The 26,176-nt window shown below is 54.4% G+C and overlaps 3 protein-coding genes across 3 annotated transcripts in view; 1 reads left to right on the top strand and 2 right to left on the bottom strand.

Annotated features, from left to right (window-relative positions):
* LOC140001195 (carboxy-terminal kinesin 2-like) overlaps positions 1–16,490 on the bottom strand; it is a 60,381-nt gene extending 43,891 nt beyond the window's left edge. Inside the window, exon 1 of the mRNA XM_072032368.1 lies at positions 16,297–16,490. Coding sequence (XP_071888469.1) covers positions 16,297–16,401 — 105 coding nt within the window. The 5' untranslated portion in view covers positions 16,402–16,490. The remainder of the gene's footprint in view (positions 1–16,296) is intronic.
* On the top strand, positions 4,712–14,081 carry LOC140001199 (carboxy-terminal kinesin 2-like). The gene is made up of 15 exons (XM_072032370.1): positions 4,712–4,727; positions 5,195–5,297; positions 5,430–5,520; positions 5,610–5,815; positions 6,182–6,359; positions 6,969–7,115; positions 8,025–8,153; positions 8,385–8,495; positions 9,999–10,172; positions 11,297–11,458; positions 11,540–11,678; positions 11,762–11,901; positions 11,999–12,072; positions 12,179–12,254; positions 13,518–14,081. The coding sequence occupies exons 1-15, from the start codon at positions 4,712–4,714 to the stop codon at positions 13,560–13,562; spliced, it is 1,791 nt and encodes a 596-aa protein (XP_071888471.1). The 3' UTR covers positions 13,563–14,081.
* A 1,176-nt stretch (positions 16,491–17,666) lies between the features above and the next one.
* LOC140001225 (uncharacterized) lies at positions 17,667–22,967 on the bottom strand. Its single transcript, XM_072032395.1, has 6 exons — positions 22,859–22,967; positions 19,613–19,715; positions 19,390–19,480; positions 19,095–19,300; positions 18,551–18,728; positions 17,667–17,937 (listed from the first exon to the last, which is right to left on the bottom strand). The coding sequence occupies exons 1-6, from the start codon at positions 22,965–22,967 to the stop codon at positions 17,773–17,775; spliced, it is 852 nt and encodes a 283-aa protein (XP_071888496.1). The 3' UTR covers positions 17,667–17,772.
* Between the last annotated feature and the right edge of the window lie 3,209 nt (positions 22,968–26,176).

Genomic DNA, 26,176 nt, shown 5'->3' with positions numbered 1-26,176 from the left:
GTTGCCTACTTGAAGCCCCCCTCCATCTCTTCGCCATGCCTTGACCTGGTGGTATCCGTTCTGTACTCAGTGGTGCCTCCAGCAGTGAACCCACTCATCTACAGCATGAGGAACCAGGAGCTCAAGGATGCCTTGAGGAAACTGATGAACTAATATTTAAAAAAAAAAAAAAAAAAAGCCTATTGTCTTCTGCATATGACTCAGAATGCATTGCAGGAACAAGGTTTTCTTTTTAATAATTTTTCATACTCTGGAGAGTGCCATCACAAGCTCAGAGGTGTGGGTAGTAAGTTCAGCAATGGCTGGCCAGGCCATTGCTCATTGCTTCTTGAGGGATACGATTTCCCAGAAGAGCAGGGCCTGCTGTATGTGCATGGGAGACATTGAAAGAGAAACCCAATGCTGGTGCTGGCAGGCACGTCATATGTGTGTGGAGAGATGAACACGAAGGAGCACAAAGGCCATCCGCTATTCCTAGAAGTCTCATGAAGGCCAGCTGGGCAGATAGCGTCACAAGGCCAAGTAACGTCCCCTGGGAAGCCACCTGAAGGCAGCTCTGGGACGTTCCTCCTTGAACCGAGGTCTCTGTGCCCATTCCTCATGTCCTGGGGTATCTCAGAGGAGGGCAGAGCAGGGCGAGGCACCCCACAGCTGAGGTGTCTCCCAGCCTCTGGCAGTGACTGCAGGAGCTCTCTCTAAAGGCATGTGTGTATGAGGTCTGCTCAGATGTGGACACCTCACACAGCCCTGCCATTGCCCTGTGTGATTCCAGGAACAACCCCCAGTGTCCCTGTGAGATTCCTGGAACCCCTTTTGCATAGGTTCATTGCAGATGCCCCTCTCTGTTATGTCACACTACCCCGCCTTTCTCGACCGGGCTGTCAGGCATTTGGATCAGCAAGATTTCTGGGGACTTGAAAAATGTGGGCATCAAACGCATCTTCAGGAAGGGCAAGAAAAAGGATTGGCAGAACTGCAATTGTCACCTCTAACCCTGGGAATGTGATAGGGAAAGTCCTGCCACAGCCTTCTTCAGGCAGTTGGAGGAACCAAAGGAACTGCTGAAACAGAAGGGGAGGGGAAAGAAGGGAACGAGGTGAACCTGCACTTTAGCAAGGCCTTTGCCATGGTTTCCTGGGGTTCCCTTTAGCCACACTGGTGATATTTGGACTGAAAAAGGGGATGATGTTTTTGGGGGCAAGGTGTCAGTGGTACAAAGTCCTCCTTTCAGCCAGTTACCAGCAGCATCCCTCAGTGATGGGCACTTGGGCCAACACTGTTGACACTCTTTGTTATCTCCCTTCATGATGGCATGGAGCGTATTTCTCAATCTCAGTCTTTTAAACATGCATTAATCTTTAATGCAATGACTCTCCCTCAGAGTGCTCTTCAAGGACAGAAGAAATGGAGGAGAAAAAAAAAAAAAAAAAAGGAAAAAAAGAAAGAAGCATTAGAATTGTTGGGAAATGTGTTTTGGTAAATGTGTGTTTATGTAAAATGTATTTTCCTAAATGTTTGCATAAAACTATTGTTCAAGAAAGCATAATTTGATTTATTGCACTTCTCCATGGTGTTGTCAATGGAAAACTGTGTAAATAAATAATGAACATTCATAGAAAAAAAAAAAAGCTGGTGATGCTGGCAAGGGAGATTATTTCAGCTATTACTTAGAATCCTTTTTTGCACAGCTTTGAACTGTTTCTTCAATCTATTTTCATGGCTGGTTTCAGTTTTCCAGTCAGAGGTGGACACTGCCTCCAAGATTTCCTTGGATAGCCGAGGGACCCAGGTGGGAAAAGTGACACAGGACCTAGGGGAGCCCTTCTGGAGCACAAGCTGGGGGGCACGAACTGGGGCTGGGCCCCTCAGGGGCTGTGCAGGGCTGCTACGCATGCTGTGCAGGGCCTGCCTACAGCATGCTGTGTCCTTCCATCCCACTAAGATGTCACTTCTGTCTCAGAAACTGACCGTCCCCATGCAGGGAGACAGCATCTTGCAGGTCATGGCAATGTTTGAAAAGCTGCCCCAAACACAAGGACATATCTGGGGAGGTCAGGAGGCAAGATATCAAAAACTGCTCCAGACCATGGGGTCCATCCCTCAGGAGCAAACTGCTCCAACCTGGGTCCCCCACGGGCAGCAGCTCCTGCCAGGTCACCTGGTCCTGCGTGGGCTCCTCTCCACGGGTTACAGGTCTGGCCTGGAATCTGCTCTGGCAGGGGTCCTCCACAAACTACAACCTCTGTCAGTGCAGGTCCACCTGCTCCACCATGGTCTCCTCTACAGGTTGAAGGGGGACAGCCTGCTTCACCATGGTCCTCATCACAGGCCGCAGGGGACTTCTGCTCCGGGACATGGAGCACGTCTCCCCCTCCTTCATAACTGATCTTAGCACCTGCAAGGCTATTTCTCACTCCTCTCTTTCTCCCAGCTGCTGTTCTACAGCAGCTTTTTTTTTTTTTTGCCTTTTTTTTTTTTTTCTTCTGTTTAAATATGCTCTCACAGAGGTGCAAAGAATGTCGCTTATTGGCCCAGTTCTGGCCAGCAGTGGGGCCCTTATCTAACGTGGGGCAGCTTCTGGATTCTTCTCACCAAAGCCACCTCTATGGCCCCCCACTACCAAAACCATGCCACGTAAACCCACTCCATGCAGTCACACGGCATTCAAAGATGAATGTGAGGGGCCATGGATTTGATCTGCTTGTAGGCGACAAGGAGGAGATGAGAGGAAATGCTCTGATGACCTCAACTCTGCCTCAGGATCTCCTGCCCCAGCAGGAGGAATGTGACTGTGGCAGGGACTGTGAGGTCACTTCTGCCTCTGCAGTTGATAGGGCAACAGCAGCAACATGTCACAGAAAGGGCCTACGAGGTCACTTCTGAGTGACTTTGGCTATCCTCCAGTCTTCAGGCACCTCACCCATTCTCCAGGACCTTTCAAAGATGATAGAGAGCGGTTCGGCGATCACATCTGCCAGCTCCCTTAGCACACGCAGATGCATCCCATCGGGACCCAGGGATTTGTGTGTGTTGAGCCCACACAGACGCTCCCGAACCACTCCCACGTCCACCAGGGGGGAGCCCTCCATTTCCCAGACCCTTTGTCCTATTGCCAGGGGCGAGGAGTCCCGGGGGAGTGTCCTTGAAGCAAAGACTGACGCAAAGAAAGCATTCAGTATCTCTGCCTTCTCAACGTCTCCCTTGACCAGGAAACCCCCCTCATTCAGCAAGGGACCCACATTATCCCTAGTCTTCCTCTTGCCGTTTACATACTTGAAAAACCCTTCTTATTATCCTTTATCTCTTTCGCAAGCCTCATCTCTAGGTGGGCTTTAGCCTTCCTGGTCGCATCCCTGCAGGCCCTGACAACACATCTATACTCCTCCCAAGAGGACAGGCCCTTTTTCCACATTTCACAGACCATCCTCTTCCATTTGATCTTATTGATGAGCTCCTTGCTCATCCACACAGGTTTCCTGCCCCCCTTCCCCGATTTCCTGTTCCTTGGGATGCACCGATCCTGAGCATGGAAGAAGTGCTGCTTAAATGTAGCCCAGCTCTCACAAGCACCCTTGCTTTCGAGCAGCCTATCCTATGAGATACTCCCAAGCAGGTCCCGGAAGAGGTCAAAGTTGGCTCTTCGAAAGTCCAAGGTAGCAATCCTGCTTTCAGCCTTACTTTCTTTGCCTAGTTGCATGTGTGTTGAGGGATTTCTTGAAACAGCAAAAATCCCATGGCTTGCTGTAGCTGAGCAAACCAAGCTACCAGGGCAACTATGAGAAGTTCCCATGACAGTGTTCCCACAGCGCCAAACTCAGAAAATACTGTTACCAGCAGCTGGCCTCAAGGACTAGGTCTACGTGACCGTTAATCACAAAGGGGGTTGTTTTCCTGACTGCTAATCAAAAGGGGGGTTCTTTTCTTGCAGGTGGGGTTGTTTTCTTCTAGTTGTTTGTCTGAGTGCTTTTGACAAATAATCTTGTGTGAAACATTGTCCGCCCCTGTAAAGTTCACTATAAAAGTTGTGCTATTCGGGCAATAAAAGGGAGCAGCACGATCTGACTCTGCTGGTGTCTGTCGTGCTTTCGCCCGTGCTTCCTGCAACATATGGGGGGTGGGGGGGCATTTTGGGGTCCCAAAATATGAGGGGGGGGTCATGAAACATATGGGGGGGGCACAGATGGGGGGGCTCCTGTAGGTTATGGGGGGCGTTTTGGGGGGTCCTGGAACGGGGGGGGGGGGCAGGTAGGGTATTCGGGGGGGGCAGATTGGGGGGGGTCCCAGCTGGGGGGGGGGGCATTTGGGGTAGGGTAAGGGGGGCGAGTCCTAAACCGGGGGGGGGGGAGACAGAGTTTGGAGGGGGGGGGCACTACCGATTGGGGGGGGTCCAAATTTTTGGGGGGAAGTCAGATTCTTATGGGGGGGTGTCCAATTTTTTATGAGGGGGGTCCAATTTCTTTTTAGGGGGTCCAATTTTTTATGGGGGGGGTCCAATTTCTCTTTGGGGTGGGTCCAATTTTTTTGGGGGGGGGTCCAATTTTTTTGGGGGGGTGCCGCACTTTTTGGAAGGGCTCTGATTTTTTTTTGGGGGGGTCCATTTTAAAGGGGGGGTGCTCCCATTTTAGGGGGGGGGGTTCCCATTTTTGGGGGGGGGCATTTTTTTGGGGGGGGGGCGGTGTTTGAAGGGGGGGGCAGCACTGACTCAGTGCCTATGACCGGGGGGGGGGGTTCCGAGGCCGGATCTCGGGAGGGTGTCACGAGACCGGGTTGTTTTTTTTGTTTTTTTTTTTTTGGGGGGGTGTCCCGTGGGGTTCCTTACTGGAGGCGGCGGGGCCGAGCGGCAGAGCCGTGACGCAGCAGCGGTGGCAGCGGCGGCGGGGGGGGGCCCAGAGGGGGGCGCGGAGGGACTGCGACACCGGGTCCCCCCCCACCCCCCCCAACCGGGGACCGGCCCTGCTCCCGCCCCCCCGGCTCCAAACCGCGCCCCCTTTTCCCCAAACCCCGCCCCCACCGCCGAAGCCCCGCCCTCTACTTCTAAAGCCCCGCCTCCCCCCTCCCTCCCTGCCGGCCGTTACCCGGCGGGCGCGGCCACGTGACCCCCCGCGCGCCTCCCTACTGGCCGGCGCCCCGGGGCGGCGCGCGGCGATTGGTGGAGGCGGCGCCCAATGGGAGCGCGGGGCGGGCGCGGTTTGAGTGTGCGCGCCGCAATGGCGGCGAGGCCCGGCGGCGGCGGCGGCGCCCGCCCGGTACCGGCCACGGCGGCGGCTGCGTCACTTCCGGCCGCCTCCCGGTTACCGGTGCGCAAGGCCCACGCCAAGCGCGCGGCGGCCGCGCCTGAGCCGGAGGCTCCCGAACAGTTTGGGCCCCGCTCCCGTTCCCGGTGCCGTTCCCGGTGCCGGTTCCGGTCTCACCCTCCCGTTCTCCCGTAGAAACGGCGCCGCTCCGGGCCCCGAGCGGGCTGGGCTCCCAGCAGCCGCGCCCCGTTGCGGGCTATCAGCGTCCCGACGGCACCAGGCCCAGGTAGGGCGGCACCGGGGGGGTCCCGGTTGTACCGGGGGGGTCCCGGTTCCACCGTTCGGTCACGGTGACCCCCCCGTGCCCCCCCCCAGGCCGGGAAAAAGGCCCCGGGGGCGGCTTCGGGATCGGCAGCGCCGCCTCCGGTACCGGGGGTGCGGCGGCGGGCGGCGGGGGACCCGAGGGGGCAGCTGGCGGAGCTGCGGGAGAAGATAAGGGGCCTGGAGGATGACAACCGGCAGCTCCGGGAGCAGCTGCAGCACAGCCGGGCCCGGGAGGAGGAGCTGGAGGGACAAGTGAGGTGAGAGCCCCGGTAACTCCCCCCCCCCGCTACCGGTTTGCACCCTCCCGGTAACCGGGGACCCCTCCCCTGACCCCTCTGGTACCCAGAGACCCCCCTCCAGTAACGGGGGACCCGTTTCCTTCCTCCTCCGGTATCGGGGACCGCCCCCCTCCGGTAACGGAGGACCTGTCCCCTTTCCCCCCAGTACCGGGGACCCCCCTCCGGTAACCGGGGACTCTCCCCCTTCCCCGTCTGGTACTGGGAACCCCCCTCAGGGTACGGAAGCCCCCTCCCCTTCCCCCTCCGATACCCGGGGACCCCCCCTCCGATACCAGAGACCCCCCCCCCCTCCAGTAACGGCGCCCCCCCCCCGGTGCCTCCCAGCTCTCTGCGCACGGAGCTGCAGCAGTCCCAGGAGGAGCGGTCCCGGTGGCAGCGGGAGGCGGAGGCGCAGGCGGCCGAGCGGCAGCGGCTGGCGGCTGAGCTCCAGGAGCGGCACCGGCAGCTGGAGGAGCTCCGGGAGGCGGCGCGGGACCGGGAGGAGCAGCTGGGGGCCGCCCAGGTGGGTACGAGGCTGATTTCCCCCCCCCACGGGGCAAAACCAGCAAAACGCGGGATTCTGCCCCAAAATGGGCTGCGAGGAGCGCAGCTGGAGATGCTTCGGGGGGCTTTTTACCCGATTTCGGGGTGTTTTGCCGGATTTTTCCCCAATTGTTGTCTTCTCCCAAATTATTCCCCGTACCCCCCTAAATTATTATCTTAGGCTCCCCTGATTATTGGGGTCTTCCCCCCCAACCCTTCCTGATATTGGGGCATTTCCTCCAGATTTTGGGGGCTCTTCCCCGAATTCTGCTTGGCTTTTCCCGCAAACTTTGGGGGAGTTTCCACCAATTCTGTGTGTTTCCCAACCAAATCTTGGTGGGTTTCCCCTCCCCCTGTATTCTGGATGGTTTTTCCCCATGTTTTTTGGGGGGCTCTTCCCAAAGATTTTATAGGTTATTTCCCAAAATTCTTGGTGCTTTTTCTACAAGCTCTTCGCGGACGGGGTACCCAAGTTCTGTGCGTTTTTTCCCTAAAGTTTTGAATTTTTACATCCAATTCTTGGCGCTCCTGTCTTGGCCGATGGCGTTGGGCGCCTCTTGGCCAACGGGGTCGGGCCTTTCCCCCCCAGGCGGAGCTGCGGGAGGTGTCGGGGGCGCTGTCGCGGCGCGAGGCGGAGGTGTCGGAGCTGCGGGCGCTGGCGGGGGCGCAGGAGGAGCATTTGCACGCGCTGGAGATGGAGCGGCGCCGCCTGCACAACCAGCTGCAGGAGCTCAAGGTGCACCGGGGGGGCTGACACTGAAAATATCAATAATAATTTAAAAACCAGGATTCACTTCGGGGGATTTTTCACCCCAAGATGTAAAAAATAATAAAAATAATAAATAATAGTAATAATAATAACATTAGTATTTCATGTTTTGTTTTTGTCAAAATTAAAAAAAAATGTTTTTTTTTTTTTGCTCAAACTTTTCTTAAAATAACATTCCTGTTTTTTCCTCAAAGTTAAAAAATATCATTTATTCTTTTTTCTCAAAATTGAAAAACAAAACCTTTTTTTAGTTTGCTCAAATAAAAAATCATCTTTCTTTTTTTGATTTTTACTGAAATTTTAAAAAGTCAAAAGAACACTTCTTTTATTTCTCAAAATTTAAAATCGAATAACTCATTTCATTTTTTGAGCTTTTTTGCTCAGAGTTTAACAAATACATATGTTTTTGCCCCAAATTTTTTTAAAAATACAAAAACAAATCATTTTTTTGCTCAGTTAAAAAAAAAAAAACACTTAATTTTCCCTCAAATTAAAAAAAATATATAAAATGCTTAGTTTTTCTTGCTCAAAATTAAAAAAATACATAGTTTCTTTTAGGTTTTGCCCCAAATCTATAAACAACAGAATGGTCATGGTTCGTTTCTGTTTTTTTGTTCAAAATTTTAAGAGTATATAAGAATATAAATATTTAACTCTGAAAGTTTTTCTTATATATCCATACTTAAATACAGAAAAATACAGAAAAATAATCTGTCTGACAAGTGGCAGTCGGGCAGGGCTCAGGGCTGTGGCAATTGGGGCCACGTCAGGTCACCATTGGGATCCCCCAAGGCTCCGTTTTAGGGCCAGTCCTCTTCAAGTCCTCGATATTCTACAAAATACCTTTTTTTCCCTTTTTTTTTTCCCCCTCCCCAGGGGAACATCCGCGTCTTCTGCCGCGTGCGCCCGCTGCTGGCGGCCGAGCAGGAGGCGCAGAAGGGGCTGGAGCACCTCCACTTCCCCCCCGAGGACAACAAGACGCTGGTGCTCTGCAGGACCGAGGGGGTGAGCGCCAATTTGGGGTGCCCCGACCCCAAATCAGGGCTGGGGGGGGCACCCCCTGCTGCTCCCGCTCCCAAATCCTCCACGGCCCTACAAGCGGGCGGCCCTATAACGGGGGCAGGAGGCCCTATAAGCCCGATATCTCCCCGTATTGCACATCAGGCTGGGAATAGGGCTCGTGGTGACCCCCCCAAATCCTGACACGTCCCCCCCGACCCTAATTTCCCCCCCCAGTCCCATACGGGGCGGCGGGGCGAGGTGCGCTACGACTTCAGCTTCGACCGCGTCTTCCCGCCCGGCGCCTCGCAGGAGGACGTCTTCGAGGAGATCGCGCTGCTCGTGCAGGTGCCCCCCCATAAAGGACCCCCCCCTTTTCCCCAAAATTGCCCGTTTCCCCCGTGTTTCACCCCAAAGCGCCTCCATCGCCACCCAAACCCCCCCAAGTGCTCCCCAGGGTCCCCATTTCTACCTTTTTTCCCCCATAAATCCCCCCGTTTACCCCCCCAACCCCCCCCAAACTGTCCCCCAAAGCCCCTTTTTCCCCATTTCCCCCCAAACTGCCCCCATTTCCCCCATAAATCCCCCTCTTTCCCCACCAAGGTCCCAGTTTCTGCCCATTCCCCCCCCAAACTCCCCCGTCTTCCTCTATTTCCCCCATAAATGTCCTATTTCCCCCCAAAGCGCCCCCGTTTGACACAAGTGACCCCAAAGGCTCCCGTTTCCCCCCAAAATGCCTCCATTTGCCCCTGAACTGCTCCCAAAGTGCCCCTGTTTCCCCCAAAAAGTCCCCATTTCCCCCCCAAGGCCCCTGTTTCTATCCCATTTCCCCCTTTTCCACCCCCAAAGGCCCCCTATTTCCCCTATAAGTGCCCCCATTTCCTTCCCACGCTCCCCCAAAGGCCCCCGTTTCTCCCTGAACTGACCCCAAAGCCCCCCCATTTCCCCTATAAATGCCCCCGTTTCTGCCTGTTGCCCCCCAAAGGCTCCCAAATTTCCACCCCAAAGTGCCCCTATTTCCCCCGGTTTTCACCCCAAAGCCCCCTGTTTGCCCCTGAACTCCCCCCAGAGTCTCCCCATTTCTCCCCGAACTGACCTCAAAGCTCCCCCTTCCCACCCTAAGTGCTCCCATTTCCCCCATAAATGCCTGTTTCTGCCCCCATTCCCCTAGTTTCCACCCCAAACACCCCCATTTGCCCCTGAACTCCCCCCAAAGACCCCTATTTTGCCCATTTTCCCCACAAGTGCCCCCATTCCCCCCTATTTCCACCCCAAATGCCCCCATTTGCCCCTCATTTCCCACCAAAGACCCCTATTTCCCCCGTTTCTCCCCGTTTCCCCCATAAGTACCCCCATTCCCCCCAAGTTTCCACCCCAAATGCCCCCATTTCCCCCCAAAGACCCCTATTTCCCCCACAAGTGCCTCCATTCCCCCCAGTTTCCACCCTATTTCCCCCCCCAAAGAGCCCTATTTCCCCCCAGTTTCCACCCCAAACGCCCCCATTTGCCCCTGAACTCCCCCCAAAGACCCCTATTTCCCCCCCATTTTCCCCACAAGTGCCCCCATTCCCCCTATTTCCACCGCAAATGCCCCCATTTGCCCCCTGTTTTTCCCCAAAAGACCCCTATTTCCCGCCCATTTCCCCCACAAGTGCCCCCATTCCTCCCAGTTTCCACCCCAAACGCCCCCATTTGCCCCTGAACTCCCCCCATTTCGCCTCCATTTCCCCCCCATAAGAGCCCCATTTCCCCCTAGTTTCCACCCCAAATGCCCCCGTTTACCCCTGAACTCCCCCAAAAGACCCCTTTTTCCCCCCATTTGCCCTATAACCCCCCCCCGTCCCCCCCCAGTCGGCCCTGGATGGGTACCCCGTCTGCATCTTCGCCTACGGGCAGACGGGCAGCGGCAAAACCTACACCATGGAGGGGCCGGGGGGCGCCGACCCCACAAGTTGGGGGGTGATCCCCCGCGCCGTGCGGCACCTCTTCGGGGGCGCCCGCCAGCTGGAGCACAAAGGGTGGCAGGTGGGGGCCGAGGCACCGAGTTTTGGGGGGGGTTGGGGGCTTTTTGGGGGGGGGTTTAGGGCTATTTGGGGGATTTGGGGGCTTTTTGGGGGGGAGTTAGGGCTTTCAGGAGCTTCTTTGAGGGGGGTTTAAGGCTTTTTGGGGCTTCTTTGGGCGGCGCTTAGGGCTTTTGGGGGCTTCTTTGGGTGTGTTAGCGCTTTTGGGGGGGCCTTAGGGCTTCTGGGAGGCTTTTTTGAGGGGTTAGGCCTTTTTTGGGGGATTACGGCTTTTGAGATCTTTTTCTGGGGGGGATTAGGTCTTTTAGGGGCATTTTTGGATGGGGTTTTGAGGCTTTGGGGGGTTTAAGGTGTTTGGGGGGTGTTTAGGGCTTCTTGGGGTACTTTTCGGGGGGAGGTTAGGGCTTTTGGGGGGCTTTTAGGGGGATTAGGGCTTTCTGGAGGCTAATTTAGATCTTTTGGGGGCTTTTTTGGAGGGGGGTTAGGGCTTTGGGGTCTTTTGGGGGGCTTTTTGGGGGGAGGTTAGTGCTTTTGGGGGCTAATTTAGGGCTTTGGGGAGCTTTTTTTAGGGGTATTTGGTCTTTTAGGGGCTTTTTTGAGGGGGTTTTGAGCCTTTTGGGACTTTGGGGGGTTTAAGGTGTTTGGGGGGTTTAGGGCTTCTTGGGGTTCTTTTCTTTGGGGGGGTTAGGGCTTTTGGGGGGCTTTTTGGGAGGGTTAGGGCTTTCTGGAGGCTAATATAGGGCTTTTGGAGCCTTCTTTAGGGGGGTTTAGGGCTTTTGGGGGCTTCTTTGGGGGGGGGAGTTAGGGCTTTTGGAGGCTTTTTTGGGGCTTTTTTTGGAGGGTGTTAGGGATTTGGGGGGCTTTTTTGGGGGGGTTTAGGGCTTTGGGGGCTTTTGGGGGGCTTTTTGGGGGTGTTAGGGCTTTTGGGGGCTTTTTTGGGGGGAGCAGGGCTTTTGGGGGGGTTTAGGGTGGGGTTTTGGGGGGAATTTCTTTAGCTTTGGGGACTTTGGGTCTGCTCTTTTGGGGGCTCTTTGGGGTTCTTTATAGGGTTTGGAGGCTTTTGGTGGTTCTTTAGGCACTCGGGGCCCCTTTTTGGGGGGATTTTGCGCCCCCCTGACCCCCCCAAAGTACAGTTTCAGCGCCAGCTTCCTGGAGATCTACAACGAGGCGCTGCGGGACCTGCTGGGGGGGGACAGGGGGGGCGAGCTGGAGATCCGCCACGTCAGCTCGGCCAGCAAGGAGCTGCACGTCCCCAACCTGCGCTGCGTCCCCGTGGCCTCCGAGGACGAGGTAAGAAACCCAAACCCCCCCTCGGAGTCCGTTTGACGTATTTTTCCATTTTTTAACCCCAAATTTGCCCCCCCCCCCCAGGTGCTGGGGCTGCTGCAGACGGCCGCCTCCAAGCGCTCGGTGGCGCGCACGGCGCTCAACGACCGCTCGTCCCGCAGCCACTGCGTCTTCCAGCTCCACATCCAGGGCTCCAACGCCTCCCGCGCCCTCCGCTGCAGCTGTGAGCGCCTCTTTTTGGGGTTTTCTTCCTCCCCGGGGGGTGCCGACCTCCTCTTCCTCACCCGAAATCCTCCCCCAACCCAGCGGTGCTGAGCCTGGTGGACCTGGCGGGCAGCGAGCGCTTGGATAAATGCCAAGCCAGCGGGCAGCGGCTGCGCGAGACCCAAGCCATCAACAGCAGCCTGGCCACGCTGGGGCTGGTCATCATGGCCATCTCCAACAAGGTGCTGATTTTTGGGGGAAAAAAGAGCGATTTTGGGGCCACGACCCCAAAATTTTGTCGCTTTCCTCCCCATCCTATAACGATTTTTGTCCCCGTAGGAGCCGCACGTGCCGTACCGCAACAGCAAGCTGACCTACCTGCTGCAAAACTCGCTGAGGGGCAACGCCAAAATGTGAGCGGGTTTTTTTTTTTTAGGGTGACGGGGTGGTTTTAGGGTCGAGGGTGTAGGGTGCACCCCGCTCGGACACCCCGCTATGCCGTGGATCGCCCCCACCCAGGCTCATGTTCGTCAACATCTCGCCGCTGGAGGAGAACTTCGCCGAGTCACTCAACTCCCTGCGCTTTGCCAGCAAGGTTTGGGGGAAATAATGGGGTTTTTGGGGGTTTAGGGGAGGGTTTGGATTGGGGTGGGGGTGGGGAAGGGTTTTGGGGTGGTTTTGGGGGATGGTTTTGGAGGGAGGGAGCGGGGAGGGCCTGGGGAGGAGGGTTTTGGGGTGGTTTTGGGGGAAGAATTTTGGGGGGGGTAAACATTATGGTATGGGGGGCGTTTGGGGTGGATTTGGGGATCTTTGGGACACGGTGATTTGGGGTGCCGTGGGAAATCTGCGGGCAGAGGTTGGGGGAGATGTAGGATGTGTTGGGGGTGCTCGGGGGGGAGAACGTGGGGATGGATTCAGGGGCAGGTTTGGGATGGGGGGGTTGGTTTGGGGTGTTAGAGGGCAAATTTGGGGCACAGGGGGTGATTTCATAGGGTTATGGGATAAGGAGGGCAAGTAATGGGATATGGGGGACAGGTTTTGGGGGTTATACGGTGAGTTTGGGGTACAGGGTATGGGTTTTGGATTTTGGACATGGGGGGGATTTGGGGGAGGTTATGGGGTGTGTTTGGGATATGGGGGTGTGATTCGGCAAGTTTTGGAGGTTTTGGGGGATTATAGGGCAGATTTGGGATATAAGGGGATGATTTAGTGGGGTTATGGGATATGGGGGGAGGATTTGGAGTTTACGGGACAAGTTTTGGGGGTTTATGGGGTTGGTTCGGGATGGTGTGATTTTGGGGTGGGTTTGGGGGGATTATAGGGCAGGTTTGGGATATGGGGGGTGATTTGGGGGGGGTTAGGTGGTGGGTTTGGGATATGGGGGCGTGAATGGGGGGATTTAGTGGGGATAAAGAGAAGATTTGGGATATGGGGGACAGGTTTTTGGCGGTTATGGGGTAGGTTTGGGAGGGTTAGGGACAGGTTTTGGGGTATTATGGGATGGATTTGGGATGGGGGTGTGATTTTGGGGGTTTTGGTGTGGGTTTTGGGGGGTGATGGGGCAAATTTAAGATATGGGGGTGAGTTGGGGGGGTTATGGGGCAGCTTTTGGGGGGTTATGGGGTGGGCTTGGGGGGGTTTGGGGTAGATTTGGGATATGGGGGCCTTTTGGGGGGGTTATGGGGAGATTTGGGATCCGGGGGGGCCTTTTGGGGTGGGTTTGGTTTGGATTTGGGTTAGTGGGGGGCCTTTTTGGGGGCATTTTGGGGCAGTTTTAGGATACGGGGGGGCATTTGGGGGGGTTATGGGGCAGATTTGGGGGTCTGGACCCCCCTCACCCCCCTCGTTCGCCCCCCAGGTGAACGAGTGCATGGTGGGCACGGCCCACGCCAACAAGAAGTAGCCCCGGGACCACCGGGACCCCCCCCCCCAAATTCCCCTCCCCCCCCGTTTTTCTGCCCCTCCCCCAGCACAGAGCCTGCTTGGGCCGGTGCTGATTGGCCGCCGGCGTCACGTGACGCAGGGAGGAAAAAAATGGCGGCGCCCTGCGTGGTTGCACAGTGCCCGTACGGCAACATGGCGGCGCCCAGTGGTGCGGGAGCACTTCCTGTCCTGCGCGATGCTCTGCCTGCGCTGGGGGGGGATCGGTACCGGAGCAGTGCTGCTGCCGCGTGGCGACTGCGCATGCTCCGCACTATGCCGGGGGCGGGGGGGGGGGGGGGGGGGTGAGCGAGGTGGCGCATGCGCAGCGTGGGGGATTAAGGCGATGCTGCCCTTAGATGGCTGGGGGGGGTCTTAAAGGGGCCGCGCACCCCAAGGGATGTCTGCGTGGGGTGTGTGCAGCTGTTCCTTTTAGCCTGACCTTAATAAACATGTAAATAAGCAAAAACTCTTCTAATAATTAAAAAAAAACAAAACTGTCGATTCCCAGCTGCAATCAATTTTCTTCCTCCTGGCTGCACCAACCCTATGTGTGAAATTCCAATCTGCCCCAAAACACACGGTTTTGACCCCAAAATGTTCCTTTTTGTCCCTAACATTGGTGCTTCCACCCGCGTCGTGTTAGTTTCCAGTGCTACCACCAAAACTCTGATTTATCTGTTAAAAGTGGGGTTAAAATAACAATAACTCTCCCCAGTTTCATCTGCCTTGTCCAGATGGGCAGAGCAGGGAGCTCTATAGGGAAAATCCATAGGGAAAACCTTCCCCAGAGCACGTTTCTGTCCTATACCCCTCTTGGCATCTATAGGGGAATATGAACAGCCTGCAGGGTCCCACATTCTGATGAGAAAAATCTCATCAAATAACAATAAATTAATGCTTTGAGACTTTTTTTTGCCAGTTAATTATAAAAGTGTAAAATACTCCAGGAAGATACAGGCTCAAAACCCAGAAGTTCATCATCATCCTCACAACTATTTTTTCATAGAGCTAATAGTTCACCAGAGTAAAATAAAAAGACAAATAGCTTAAGAGAGTTATTAAAGTATTAAGTTATTAAAACAAATTAAAAATAAAGAGTTTATTACAGTTTTTGTTAACGTTTGGTCCCCTAACTATGAGGCACTGTACAACATCACCCCTTCCTTCACCCTTCTGTGAGGGGAATGGCAAAATTTCACTCATATTATTGTCATTTATATTGCCAAATTTTATTTGAAGCCTGATAGTAAGTAGTTACGTGGGCTTTCCTCACCGAATTACCACTTAAAACCCACAATTGCCACCAAACTGCCCCAATTTTGCTGCTTTTTGGCCTCTTTCCGCTGTTGTGGGGGGTTGCTACAGGTTTTCACTACACTTCAAATCTGGATCAAGGGCAAAGAGGAGATAAATGAAAGTAAATATCTGTGCAAATATAAAGTCATAAATAGTGTCTGTAAATATTTATATATATAAAATCATCCTTTTCAGTTGTTGTGCTCTGGAGTTTAATTTTGCATCTAAACACATTGCATGTAGGGTCTTCTATGTTCCCTTACCGGCTGGAAGGTTTTTCACTTTATTTTTACACCAAGGAGACCTGATTTAACCTGAATGCTATTCTTGTACTTCCAAGGAACATATATTTAATTTAAAATATATTTAACTAACTCTTTTATCGCTTGTTCACCACAGCTGACCTCCAGCTCACCCCCCTTGTCCCCCCCCAGCAGGTCCCGCAGTGCCTCGTTGTAGATCTCCAGGAAACTGGCGCTGAAACTGTACTTTGGGGGGGTCAGGGGGGCGCAAAATCCCCCCAAAAAGGGGCCTAAAGAACCACCAAAAGCCTCCAAACCCTATAAAGAACCCCAAAGAGCCCCCAAAAGAGCAGACCCAAAGTCCCCAAAGCTAAAGAAATTCCCCCAAAAACCCACCCTAACCCCCCCACCCCAAAAGCCCTACTCCCCCAAGAAAGCCCTACCCCCTCAAAAAAAGCCCTAAATTAGCCCCCAAAAGACCTACCCCCAAAAAAGCCCCAAAAAAGCCCCCATAAGCCCTAATCCCCCCAAAAGCACCCCAAGAAGCCCTAACCCCCCCAAATGCCTTAAATCCCCCAAAAGAAGCCCCCAAAAGCTCAAAACCCCCTCAAAAAAGCCCCTAAAAGACTTAATTCCCCCCAAAAAAATCTCCCCAAAGCCCTAAACTAGCCCCCCAAAAGCTGTAACCCCCCCAAAAAAAAGCACCCCAAGAAGTCCTAAACCCTCCCAAATGCCTTAAACCCCCAAAAGTCCCAAAATCCCCTCAAAAAAGCCCCTAAAAGACCTAATCCCCCCAAAAAAGCTCCCAAAAGCCATAACTCCCCAAAAAGTCTCCCCAAAAGTCCCCCCAAAAGCCCTAACCCCCCAAAAAAGCCCTAAATTAGCCACCAAAAAGCCCTAACACCCCCCAAAAAAAACCCCAAAGCCCCCAAAAACCCTAAGCCCCTCCCAAAAGCACTAACACACCCAAAGAAGCCCCCAAAAGCCCTAAACGCCCCCATAAGAAGTCCCCAAAAGCCCTAAGCCCCCCAAAAGCGCTAACACCCCCAAAGAAGCCCCCAAAAGCCCTAAACGCCCCCCAAAGAAGCCCCCAAAACCCCTAACTCCCCCCAAAAAAGCCCCAAAAGCCCCCCAAAAGCCCCCAAATCCCCCAAAACTCGGTGCCTCAGCCCCCACCTGCCACCCTTTGTGCTCCAGCTGGCGGGCGCCCCCGAAGAGGTGCCGCACGGCGCGGGGGATCACCCCCCAACTTGTGGGGTCGGCGCCCCCCGGCCCCTCCATGGTGTAGGTTTTGCCGCTGCCCGTCTGCCCGTAGGCGAAGATGCAGACGGGGTACCCATCCAGGGCCGACTGGGGGGGGACGGGGGGGGGTTATAGGGCAAATGGGGGGAAAAAGGGGTCTTTTGGGGGAAAATAAGGGTCACTGGGGGGAGTTCAGGGGCAAACGGGGGTATTTGGGGTGGAAACTGGGGGGAAATGGGGGTCTTTGGGGGGAAATGGGGGTCTTTGGGGGGAAATGGGGGCATTTGGTGGGGCTAACGGGGCACTTTGGGGGCCTTTGGGGTGGAAACTGGGGCAAACGGGCACTTTTGGGGAGAATGGGAAGAAACGGGCATTTATGGGGAAAATGGGGGGAAACAGCGCTTCTTGGGGGGGGAAATAGGGAAGAAATTGGAGGGAATGGGGGCACTTGTGGGGGAAATGGGAGGGAAATAGGGGTCTTTGGGGGGAAATGTTGGCGCACACAGCAGAAGACGCGGATGTTCCCCTGGGGAGGGGGAAAAAAAAAAGGGAAAAAAAGGTATTTTGTCGAATATCGAGGACTTGAAGAGGACTGGCCCTAAAACGGAGCCTTGGGGGATCCCAATGGTGACCTGACGTGGCCCCAATTGCCACAGCCCTGAGCCCTGCCCAACTGCCACTTGTCAGACAGATTATTTTTCTGTATTTTTCTGTATTTAAGTATGGATATATAAGAAAAACTTTCAGAGTTAAATATTTATATTCTTATATACTCTTAAAATTTTGAACAAAAAAACAGAAACGAACCATGACCATTCTGTTGTTTATAGATTTGGGGCAAAACCTAAAAGAAACTATGTATTTTTTTAATTTTGAGCAAGAAAAACTAAGCATTTTATATATTTTTTTTTAATTTGAGGGAAAATTAAGTGTTTTTTTTTTTAACTGAGCAAAAAAATGATTTGTTTTTGTATTTTTAAAAAAATTTGGGGCAAAAACATATGTATTTGTTAAACTCTGAGCAAAAAAGCTCAAAAAATGAAATGAGTTATTCTATTTTAAATTTTGAGAAATAAAAGAAGTGTTCTTTTGACTTTTTAAAATTTCAGTAAAAATCAGAAAAAGAGAGATGATTTTTTATTTGAGCAAACTAAAAAAGGTTTTGTTTTTCAATTTCGAGAAAAAAGAATAAATGATATTTTTTAACTTTGAGGAAAAAACAGGAATGTTATTTTAAGAAAAGTTTGAGCAAAAAAAAAAAAAACATTTTTTTTCAATTTTGACAAAAACAAAACATGAAATACTAATGTTATTACTATTATTTATTATTTTTATTATTTTTTACATCTTGGGGTGAAAAATCCCCCGAAGTGAATCCTGGTTTTTAAATTATTATTGATATTTTCAGTGTCAGCCCCCCCGGTGCACCTTGAGCTCCTGCAGCTGGTTGTGCAGGCGGCGCCGCTCCATCTCCAGCGCGTGCAAATGCTCCTCCTGCGCCCCCGCCAGCGCCCGCAGCTCCGACACCTCCGCCTCGCGCCGCGACAGCGCCCCCAACACCTCCCGCAGCTCCGCCTGGGGGGGAAAGGCCCGACCCCGTTGGCCAAGAGGCGCCCAACGCCATCGGCCAAGACAGGAGCGCCAAGAATTGGATGTAAAAATTCAAAACTTTAGGGAAAAAACGCACAGAACTTGGGTACCCCGTCCGCGAAGAGCTTGTAGAAAAAGCACCAAGAATTTTGGGAAATAACCTATAAAATCTTTGGGAAGAGCCCCCCAAAAAACATGGGGAAAAACCATCCAGAATACAGGGGGAGGGGAAACCCACCAAGATTTGGTTGGGAAACACACAGAATTGGTGGAAACTCCCCCAAAGTTTGCGGGAAAAGCCAAGCAGAATTCGGGGAAGAGCCCCCAAAATCTGGAGGAAATGCCCCAATATCAGGAAGGGTTGGGGGGGAAGACCCCAATAATCAGGGGAGCCTAAGATAATAATTTAGGGGGGTACGGGGAATAATTTGGGAGAAGACAACAATTGGGGAAAAATCCGGCAAAACACCCCGAAATCGGGTAAAAAGCCCCCCGAAGCATCTCCAGCTGCGCTCCTCGCAGCCCATTTTGGGGCAGAATCCCGCGTTTTGCTGGTTTTGCCCCGTGGGGGGGGGGGGGAAATCAGCCTCATACCCACCTGGGCGGCCCCCAGCTGCTCCTCCCGGTCCCGCGCCGCCTCCCGGAGCTCCTCCAGCTGCCGGTGCCGCTCCTGGAGCTCAGCCGCCAGCCGCTGCCGCTCGGCCGCCTGCGCCTCCGCCTCCCGCTGCCACCGGGACCGCTCCTCCTGGGACTGCTGCAGCTCCGTGCGCAGAGAGCTGGGAGGCACCGGGGGGGGGGCGCCGTTACTGGAGGGGGGGGGGGTCTCTGGTATCGGAGGGGGGGTCCCCGGGTATCGGAGGGGGAAGGGGAGGGGGCTTCCGTACCCTGAGGGGGGTTCCCAGTACCAGACGGGGAAGGGGGAGAGTCCCCGGTTACCGGAGGGGGGTCCCCGGTACTGGGGGGAAAGGGGACAGGTCCTCCGTTACCGGAGGGGGGCGGTCCCCGATACCGGAGGAGGAAGGAAACGGGTCCCCCGTTACTGGAGGGGGGTCCCTAGGTACCAGAGGGGTCAGGGGAGGGGTCCCCGGTTACCGGGAGGGTGCAAACCGGTAGCGGGGGGGGGGAGTTACCGGGGCTCTCACCTCACTTGTCCCTCCAGCTCCTCCTCCCGGGCCCGGCTGTGCTGCAGCTGCTCCCGGAGCTGCCGGTTGTCATCCTCCAGGCCCCTTATCTTCTCCCGCAGCTCCGCCAGCTGCCCCCTCGGGTCCCCCGCCGCCCGCCGCCGCACCCCCGGTACCGGAGGCGGCGCTGCCGATCCCGAAGCCGCCCCCGGGGCCTTTTTCCCGGCCTGGGGGGGGGCACGGGGGGGTCACCGTGACCGAACGGTGGAACCGGGACCCCCCCGGTACAACCGGGACCCCCCCGGTGCCGCCCTACCTGGGCCTGGTGCCGTCGGGACGCTGATAGCCCGCAACGGGGCGCGGCTGCTGGGAGCCCAGCCCGCTCGGGGCCCGGAGCGGCGCCGTTTCTACGGGAGAACGGGAGGGTGAGACCGGAACCGGCACCGGGAACGGCACCGGGAACGGGAGCGGGGCCCAAACTGTTCGGGAGCCTCCGGCTCAGGCGCGGCCGCCGCGCGCTTGGCGTGGGCCTTGCGCACCGGTAACCGGGAGGCGGCCGGAAGTGACGCAGCCGCCGCCGTGGCCGGTACCGGGCGGGCGCCGCCGCCGCCGCCGGGCCTCGCCGCCATTGCGGCGCGCACACTCAAACCGCGCCCGCCCCGCGCTCCCATTGGGCGCCGCCTCCACCAATCGCCGCGCGCCGCCCCGGGGCGCCGGCCAGTAGGGAGGCGCGCGGGGGGTCACGTGGCCGCGCCCGCCGGGTAACGGCCGGCAGGGAGGGAGGGGGGAGGCGGGGCTTTAGAAGTAGAGGGCGGGGCTTCGGCGGTGGGGGCGGGGTTTGGGGAAAAGGGGGCGCGGTTTGGAGCCGGGGGGGCGGGAGCAGGGCCGGTCCCCGGTTGGGGGGGGTGGGGGGGGACCCGGTGTCGCAGTCCCTCCGCGCCCCCCTCTGGGCCCCCCCCCGCCGCCGCTGCCACCGCTGCTGCGTCACGGCCCTGCCGCTCGGCCCCGCCGCCTCCAGTAAGGAACCCCACGGGACACCCCCCCAAAAAAAAAAAAACAAAAAAAACAACCCGGTCTCGTGACACCCTCCCGAGATCCGGCCTCGGAACCCCCCCCCCCGGTCATAGGCACTGAGTCAGTGCTGCCCCCCCCTTCAAACACCGCCCCCCCCCCAAAAAAATGCCCCCCCCCAAAAATGGGAACCCCCCCCCCTAAAATGGGAGCACCCCCCCTTTAAAATGGACCCCCCCAAAAAAAAATCAGAGCCCTTCCAAAAAGTGCGGCACCCCCCCAAAAAAATTGGACCCCCCCCCAAAAAAATTGGACCCACCCCAAAGAGAAATTGGACCCCCCCCATAAAAAATTGGACCCCCTAAAAAGAAATTGGACCCCCCTCATAAAAAATTGGACACCCCCCCATAAGAATCTGACTTCCCCCCAAAAATTTGGACCCCCCCCAATCGGTAGTGCCCCCCCCCTCCAAACTCTGTCTCCCCCCCCCCCGGTTTAGGACTCGCCCCCCTTACCCTACCCCAAATGCCCCCCCCCCCAGCTGGGACCCCCCCCAATCTGCCCCCCCCGAATACCCTACCTGCCCCCCCCCCCCGTTCCAGGACCCCCCAAAACGCCCCCCATAACCTACAGGAGCCCCCCCATCTGTGCCCCCCCCATATGTTTCATGACCCCCCCCTCATATTTTGGGACCCCAAAATGCCCCCCCACCCCCCATATGTTGCAGGAAGCACGGGCGAAAGCACGACAGACACCAGCAGAGTCAGATCGTGCTGCTCCCTTTTATTGCCCGAATAGCACAACTTTTATAGTGAACTTTACAGGGGCGGACAATGTTTCACACAAGATTATTTGTCAAAAGCACTCAGACAAACAACTAGAAGAAAACAACCCCACCTGCAAGAAAAGAACCCCCCTTTTGATTAGCAGTCAGGAAAACAACCCCCTTTGTGATTAACGGTCACGTAGACCTAGTCCTTGAGGCCAGCTGCTGGTAACAGTATTTTCTGAGTTTGGCGCTGTGGGAACACTGTCATGGGAACTTCTCATAGTTGCCCTGGTAGCTTGGTTTGCTCAGCTACAGCAAGCCATGGGATTTTTGCTGTTTCAAGAAATCCCTCAACACACATGCAACTAGGCAAAGAAAGTAAGGCTGAAAGCAGGATTGCTACCTTGGACTTTCGAAGAGCCAACTTTGACCTCTTCCGGGACCTGCTTGGGAGTATCTCATAGGATAGGCTGCTCGAAAGCAAGGGTGCTTGTGAGAGCTGGGCTACATTTAAGCAGCACTTCTTCCATGCTCAGGATCGGTGCATCCCAAGGAACAGGAAATCGGGGAAGGGGGGCAGGAAACCTGTGTGGATGAGCAAGGAGCTCATCAATAAGATCAAATGGAAGAGGATGGTCTGTGAAATGTGGAAAAAGGGCCTGTCCTCTTGGGAGGAGTATAGATGTGTTGTCAGGGCCTGCAGGGATGCGACCAGGAAGGCTAAAGCCCACCTAGAGATGAGGCTTGCGAAAGAGATAAAGGATAATAAGAAGGGTTTTTCAAGTATGTAAACGGCAAGAGGAAGACTAGGGATAATGTGGGTCCCTTGCTGAATGAGGGGGGTTTCCTGGTCAAGGGAGACGTTGAGAAGGCAGAGATACTGAATGCTTTCTTTGCGTCAGTCTTTGCTTCAAGGACACTCCCCCGGGACTCCTCGCCCCTGGCAATAGGACAAAGGGTCTGGGAAATGGAGGGCTCCCCCCTGGTGGACGTGGGAGTGGTTCGGGAGCGTCTGTGTGGGCTCAACACACACAAATCCCTGGGTCCCGATGGGATGCATCTGCGTGTGCTAAGGGAGCTGGCAGATGTGATCGCCGAACCGCTCTCTATCATCTTTGAAAGGTCCTGGAGAATGGGTGAGGTGCCTGAAGACTGGAGGATAGCCAAAGTCACTCAGAAGTGACCTCGTAGGCCCTTTCTGTGACATGTTGCTGCTGTTGCCCTATCAACTGCAGAGGCAGAAGTGACCTCACAGTCCCTGCCACAGTCACATTCCTCCTGCTGGGGCAGGAGATCCTGAGGCAGAGTTGAGGTCATCAGAGCATTTCCTCTCATCTCCTCCTTGTCGCCTACAAGCAGATCAAATCCATGGCCCCTCACATTCATCTTTGAATGCCGTGTGACTGCATGGAGTGGGTTTACGTGGTACGGTTTTGGTAGTGGGGGGCCATAGAGGTGGCTTTGGTGAGAAGAATCCAGAAGCTGCCCCACGTTAGATAAGGGCCCCACTGCTGGCCAGAACTGGGCCAATAAGCGACATTCTTTGCACCTCTGTGAGAGCATATTTAAACAGAAGAAAAAAAAAAAAAGGCAAAAAAAAAAAAAAAGCTGCTGTAGAACAGCAGCTGGGAGAAAGAGAGGAGTGAGAAATAGCCTTGCAGGTGCTAAGATCAGTTATGAAGGAGGGGGAGACGTGCTCCATGTCCCGGAGCAGAAGTCCCCTGCGGCCTGTGATGAGGACCATGGTGAAGCAGGCTGTCCCCCTTCAACCTGTAGAGGAGACCATGGTGGAGCAGGTGGACCTGCACTGACAGAGGTTGTAGTTTGTGGAGGACCCCTGCCAGAGCAGATTCCAGGCCAGACCTGTAACCCGTGGAGAGGAGCCCACGCAGGACCAGGTGACCTGGCAGGAGCTGCTGCCCGTGGGGGACCCAGGTTGGAGCAGTTTGCTCCTGAGGGATGGACCCCATGGTCTGGAGCAGTTTTTGATATCTTGCCTCCTGACCTCCCCAGATATGTCCTTGTGTTTGGGGCAGCTTTTCAAACATTGCCATGACCTGCAAGATGCTGTCTCCCTGCATGGGGACGGTCAGTTTCTGAGACAGAAGTGACATCTTAGTGGGATGGAAGGACACAGCATGCTGTAGGCAGGCCCTGCACAGCATGCGTAGCAGCCCTGCACAGCCCCTGAGGGGCCCAGCCCCAGTTCGTGCCCCCCAGCTTGTGCTCCAGAAGGGCTCCCCTAGGTCCTGTGTCACTTTTCCCACCTGGGTCCCTCGGCTATCCAAGGAAATCTTGGAGGCAGTGTCCACCTCTGACTGGAAAACTGAAACCAGCCATGAAAATAGATTGAAGAAACAGTTCAAAGCTGTGCAAAAAAGGATTCTAAGTAATAGCTGAAATAATCTCCCTTGCCAGCATCACCAGCTTTTTTTTTTTTCTATGAATGTTCATTATTTATTTACACAGTTTTCCATTGACAACACCATGGAGAAGTGCAATAAATCAAATTATGCTTTCTTGAACAATAGTTTTATGCAAACATTTAGGAAAATACATTTTACATAAACACACATTTACCAAAACACATTTCCCAACAATTCTAATGCTTCTTTCTTTTTTTCCTTTTTTTTTTTTTTTTTTCTCCTCCATTTCTTCTGTCCTTGAAGAGCACTCTTGAGGGAGAGTCATTGCATTAAAGATTAATGCATGTTTAAAAGACTGAGATTGAGAAATACGCTCCATGCCATCATGAAGGGAGATAACAAAGAGTGTCAACAGTGTTGGCCCAAGTGCCCATCACTGAGGGATGCTGCTGGTAACTGGCTGAAAGGAGGACTTTGTACCACTGACACCTTGCCCCCAAAAACATCATCCCCTTTTTCAGTCCAAATATCACCAGTGTGGCTAAAGGGAACCCCAGGAAACCATGGCAAAGGCCTTGCTAAAGTGCAGGTTCACCTCGTTCCCTTCTTTCCCCTCCCCTTCTGTTTCAGCAGTTCCTTTGGTTCCTCCAACTGCCTGAAGAAGGCTGTGGCAGGACTTTCCCTATCACATTCCCAGGGTTAGAGGTGACAATTGCAGTTCTGCCAATCCTTTTTCTTGCCCTTCCTGAAGATGCGTTTGATGCCCACATTTTTCAAGTCCCCAGAAATCTTGCTGATCCAAATGCCTGACAGCCCGGTCGAGAAAGGCGGGGTAGTGTGACATAACAGAGAGGGGCATCTGCAATGAACCTATGCAAAAGGGGTTCCAGGAATCTCACAGGGACACTGGGGGTTGTTCCTGGAATCACACAGGGCAATGGCAGGGCTGTGTGAGGTGTCCACATCTGAGCAGACCTCATACACACATGCCTTTAGAGAGAGCTCCTGCAGTCACTGCCAGAGGCTGGGAGACACCTCAGCTGTGGGGTGCCTCGCCCTGCTCTGCCCTCCTCTGAGATACCCCAGGACATGAGGAATGGGCACAGAGACCTCGGTTCAAGGAGGAACGTCCCAGAGCTGCCTTCAGGTGGCTTCCCAGGGGACGTTACTTGGCCTTGTGACGCTATCTGCCCAGCTGGCCTTCATGAGACTTCTAGGAATAGCGGATGGCCTTTGTGCTCCTTCGTGTTCATCTCTCCACACACATATGACGTGCCTGCCAGCACCAGCATTGGGTTTCTCTTTCAATGTCTCCCATGCACATACAGCAGGCCCTGCTCTTCTGGGAAATCGTATCCCTCAAGAAGCAATGAGCAATGGCCTGGCCAGCCATTGCTGAACTTACTACCCACACCTCTGAGCTTGTGATGGCACTCTCCAGAGTATGAAAAATTATTAAAAAGAAAACCTTGTTCCTGCAATGCATTCTGAGTCATATGCAGAAGACAATAGGCTTTTTTTTTTTTTTTTTTTTAAATATTAGTTCATCAGTTTCCTCAAGGCATCCTTGAGCTCCTGGTTCCTCATGCTGTAGATGAGTGGGTTCACTGCTGGAGGCACCACTGAGTACAGAACGGATACCACCAGGTCAAGGCATGGCGAAGAGATGGAGGGGGGCTTCAAGTAGGCAACCATGACAGTGCTAACAAACAGGGAGACCACGGCCAGGTGAGGGAGGCATGTGGAAAAGGCTTTGTGCCAGCCCTGCTCAGAGGGCATCCTCAGCACCACCCTGAAGATCTGCACATAGGAAATAACAATGAAAACAAAAGAACCAAAGACTAAGGAAAAACTGAAAACAAGTAGCTCAAATTCCCTGAGGTAGGCATCTGAGCAGGAGAGCTTGAGGATCTGGGGGATTTCACAGAAGAACTGCTCCACAGCATTGCCATGGCAGAGCGGCAGGGAAAATGTGTTGGCCATGTGCAGGACAGCTTGGAGAAAGTCACTGCCCCAGGCAGCTGCTGCCATGGTGGCACAAGCTCTGCTGCCCAGGAGGCTCCCATAGTGCAGGGGCTTGCAGATGGCAACATAGCGGTCATAGGCCATGACAGTGAGAATTGAAAACTCTGAACCAAAGAAGAAGACGAAAAAGAGAACTTGTGCAGCACAGCCTTGATAGGAGATGGTCCTGGTGTCCCAGAGGGAATTGGCCATGGCTTTGGGGACAGTGGTGGAGATGCATCCCAGGTCGAGGAGGGCGAGGTTGAGGAGGAAGAAGTACATGGGGGTGTGGAGGCGGTGGTCGCAGGCTACAGCGCTGAGGATGAGGCCGTTGCCCAGGAGGGCAGCCAGGTAGATGCCCAGGAAGAGCGCAAAGTGCAGGAGCTGCAGCTCACGCGTGTCTGCGAATGGCAGCAGGAGGAACTCGCTCACAGAGCTGCTGTTGGGCATTTTCTGACATTGAACACAGTTGTCTGTTGAAAAAGAGAAGGCAGAATAAAGTTAGAAGAGACTTCTCTGAGGAAAACATTTTGAAAGTCTTAGAGCACTCTCATCCCAAGCCTCTCTCTTTGCAGGAGAATCTTTCTGCAGCTCTACCGCTTGAGTCCCGGATGATTCTTTCTGAGGCTGACACTGGGAGCGGGGATTCCTGTGGGCTCCAGAGGAGTCCTTCCTGCTGTGAAGCATTCAGGAAGCAGGAAAAAGGGGGAAACTGAAGTTCAGTCCATTTATAAGATCCATGAACTTCGCAGTGTTGTTGCAAAGAACACCTCCCTCCAGTATAGAGCAAGGCTGATTTTCTTATGCTGAGTACAACAAGCACACTACTGTTTCCCAATATGTAGAGAGCTTAAAGCAGAGAAGCCCCAGTCCCACTGCAGATGGACAGAATCCTCACCTTGTCTGCAAGTGCATGAGCAGGATCTCAGCTTCTCCCTCTTTGCTAGGGCTGC

The sequence above is a fragment of the Anas platyrhynchos genome, chromosome 39 (assembly GCF_047663525.1).
Source record: "Anas platyrhynchos isolate ZD024472 breed Pekin duck chromosome 39, IASCAAS_PekinDuck_T2T, whole genome shotgun sequence".
Classification (NCBI taxonomy): domain Eukaryota; kingdom Metazoa; phylum Chordata; class Aves; order Anseriformes; family Anatidae; genus Anas; species Anas platyrhynchos.
Note: the sequence above shows the minus strand (reverse complement) of the source record. Positions and strands in the feature narration are given on the sequence as shown.

What these genes read in the sequence shown, in the direction of transcription:
- LOC140001225 (XM_072032395.1), bottom strand. Translation starts at nt 22,967, where the DNA reads ATGTCACTTCTGTCTCAGAAACTGACCGTCCCCATGCAGGGAGACAGC. An exon ending in CCCGACGGCACCAGGCCCAG is followed by an intron (nt 19,301 to 19,389) that starts GTAGGGCGGCAC and finishes GCCCCCCCCCAG; the next exon opens with GCCGGGAAAAAGGCCCCGGG. An exon ending in GAGCTGGAGGGACAAGTGAG is followed by an intron (nt 18,729 to 19,094) that starts GTGAGAGCCCCG and finishes GGTGCCTCCCAG; the next exon opens with CTCTCTGCGCACGGAGCTGC.
- LOC140001199 (XM_072032370.1), top strand. An exon ending in CGGCCGCCTCCCGGTTACCG is followed by an intron (nt 5,298 to 5,429) that starts GTGCGCAAGGCC and finishes GTTCTCCCGTAG; the next exon opens with AAACGGCGCCGCTCCGGGCC. An exon ending in ACCAGCTGCAGGAGCTCAAG is followed by an intron (nt 7,116 to 8,024) that starts GTGCACCGGGGG and finishes CCCCCTCCCCAG; the next exon opens with GGGAACATCCGCGTCTTCTG.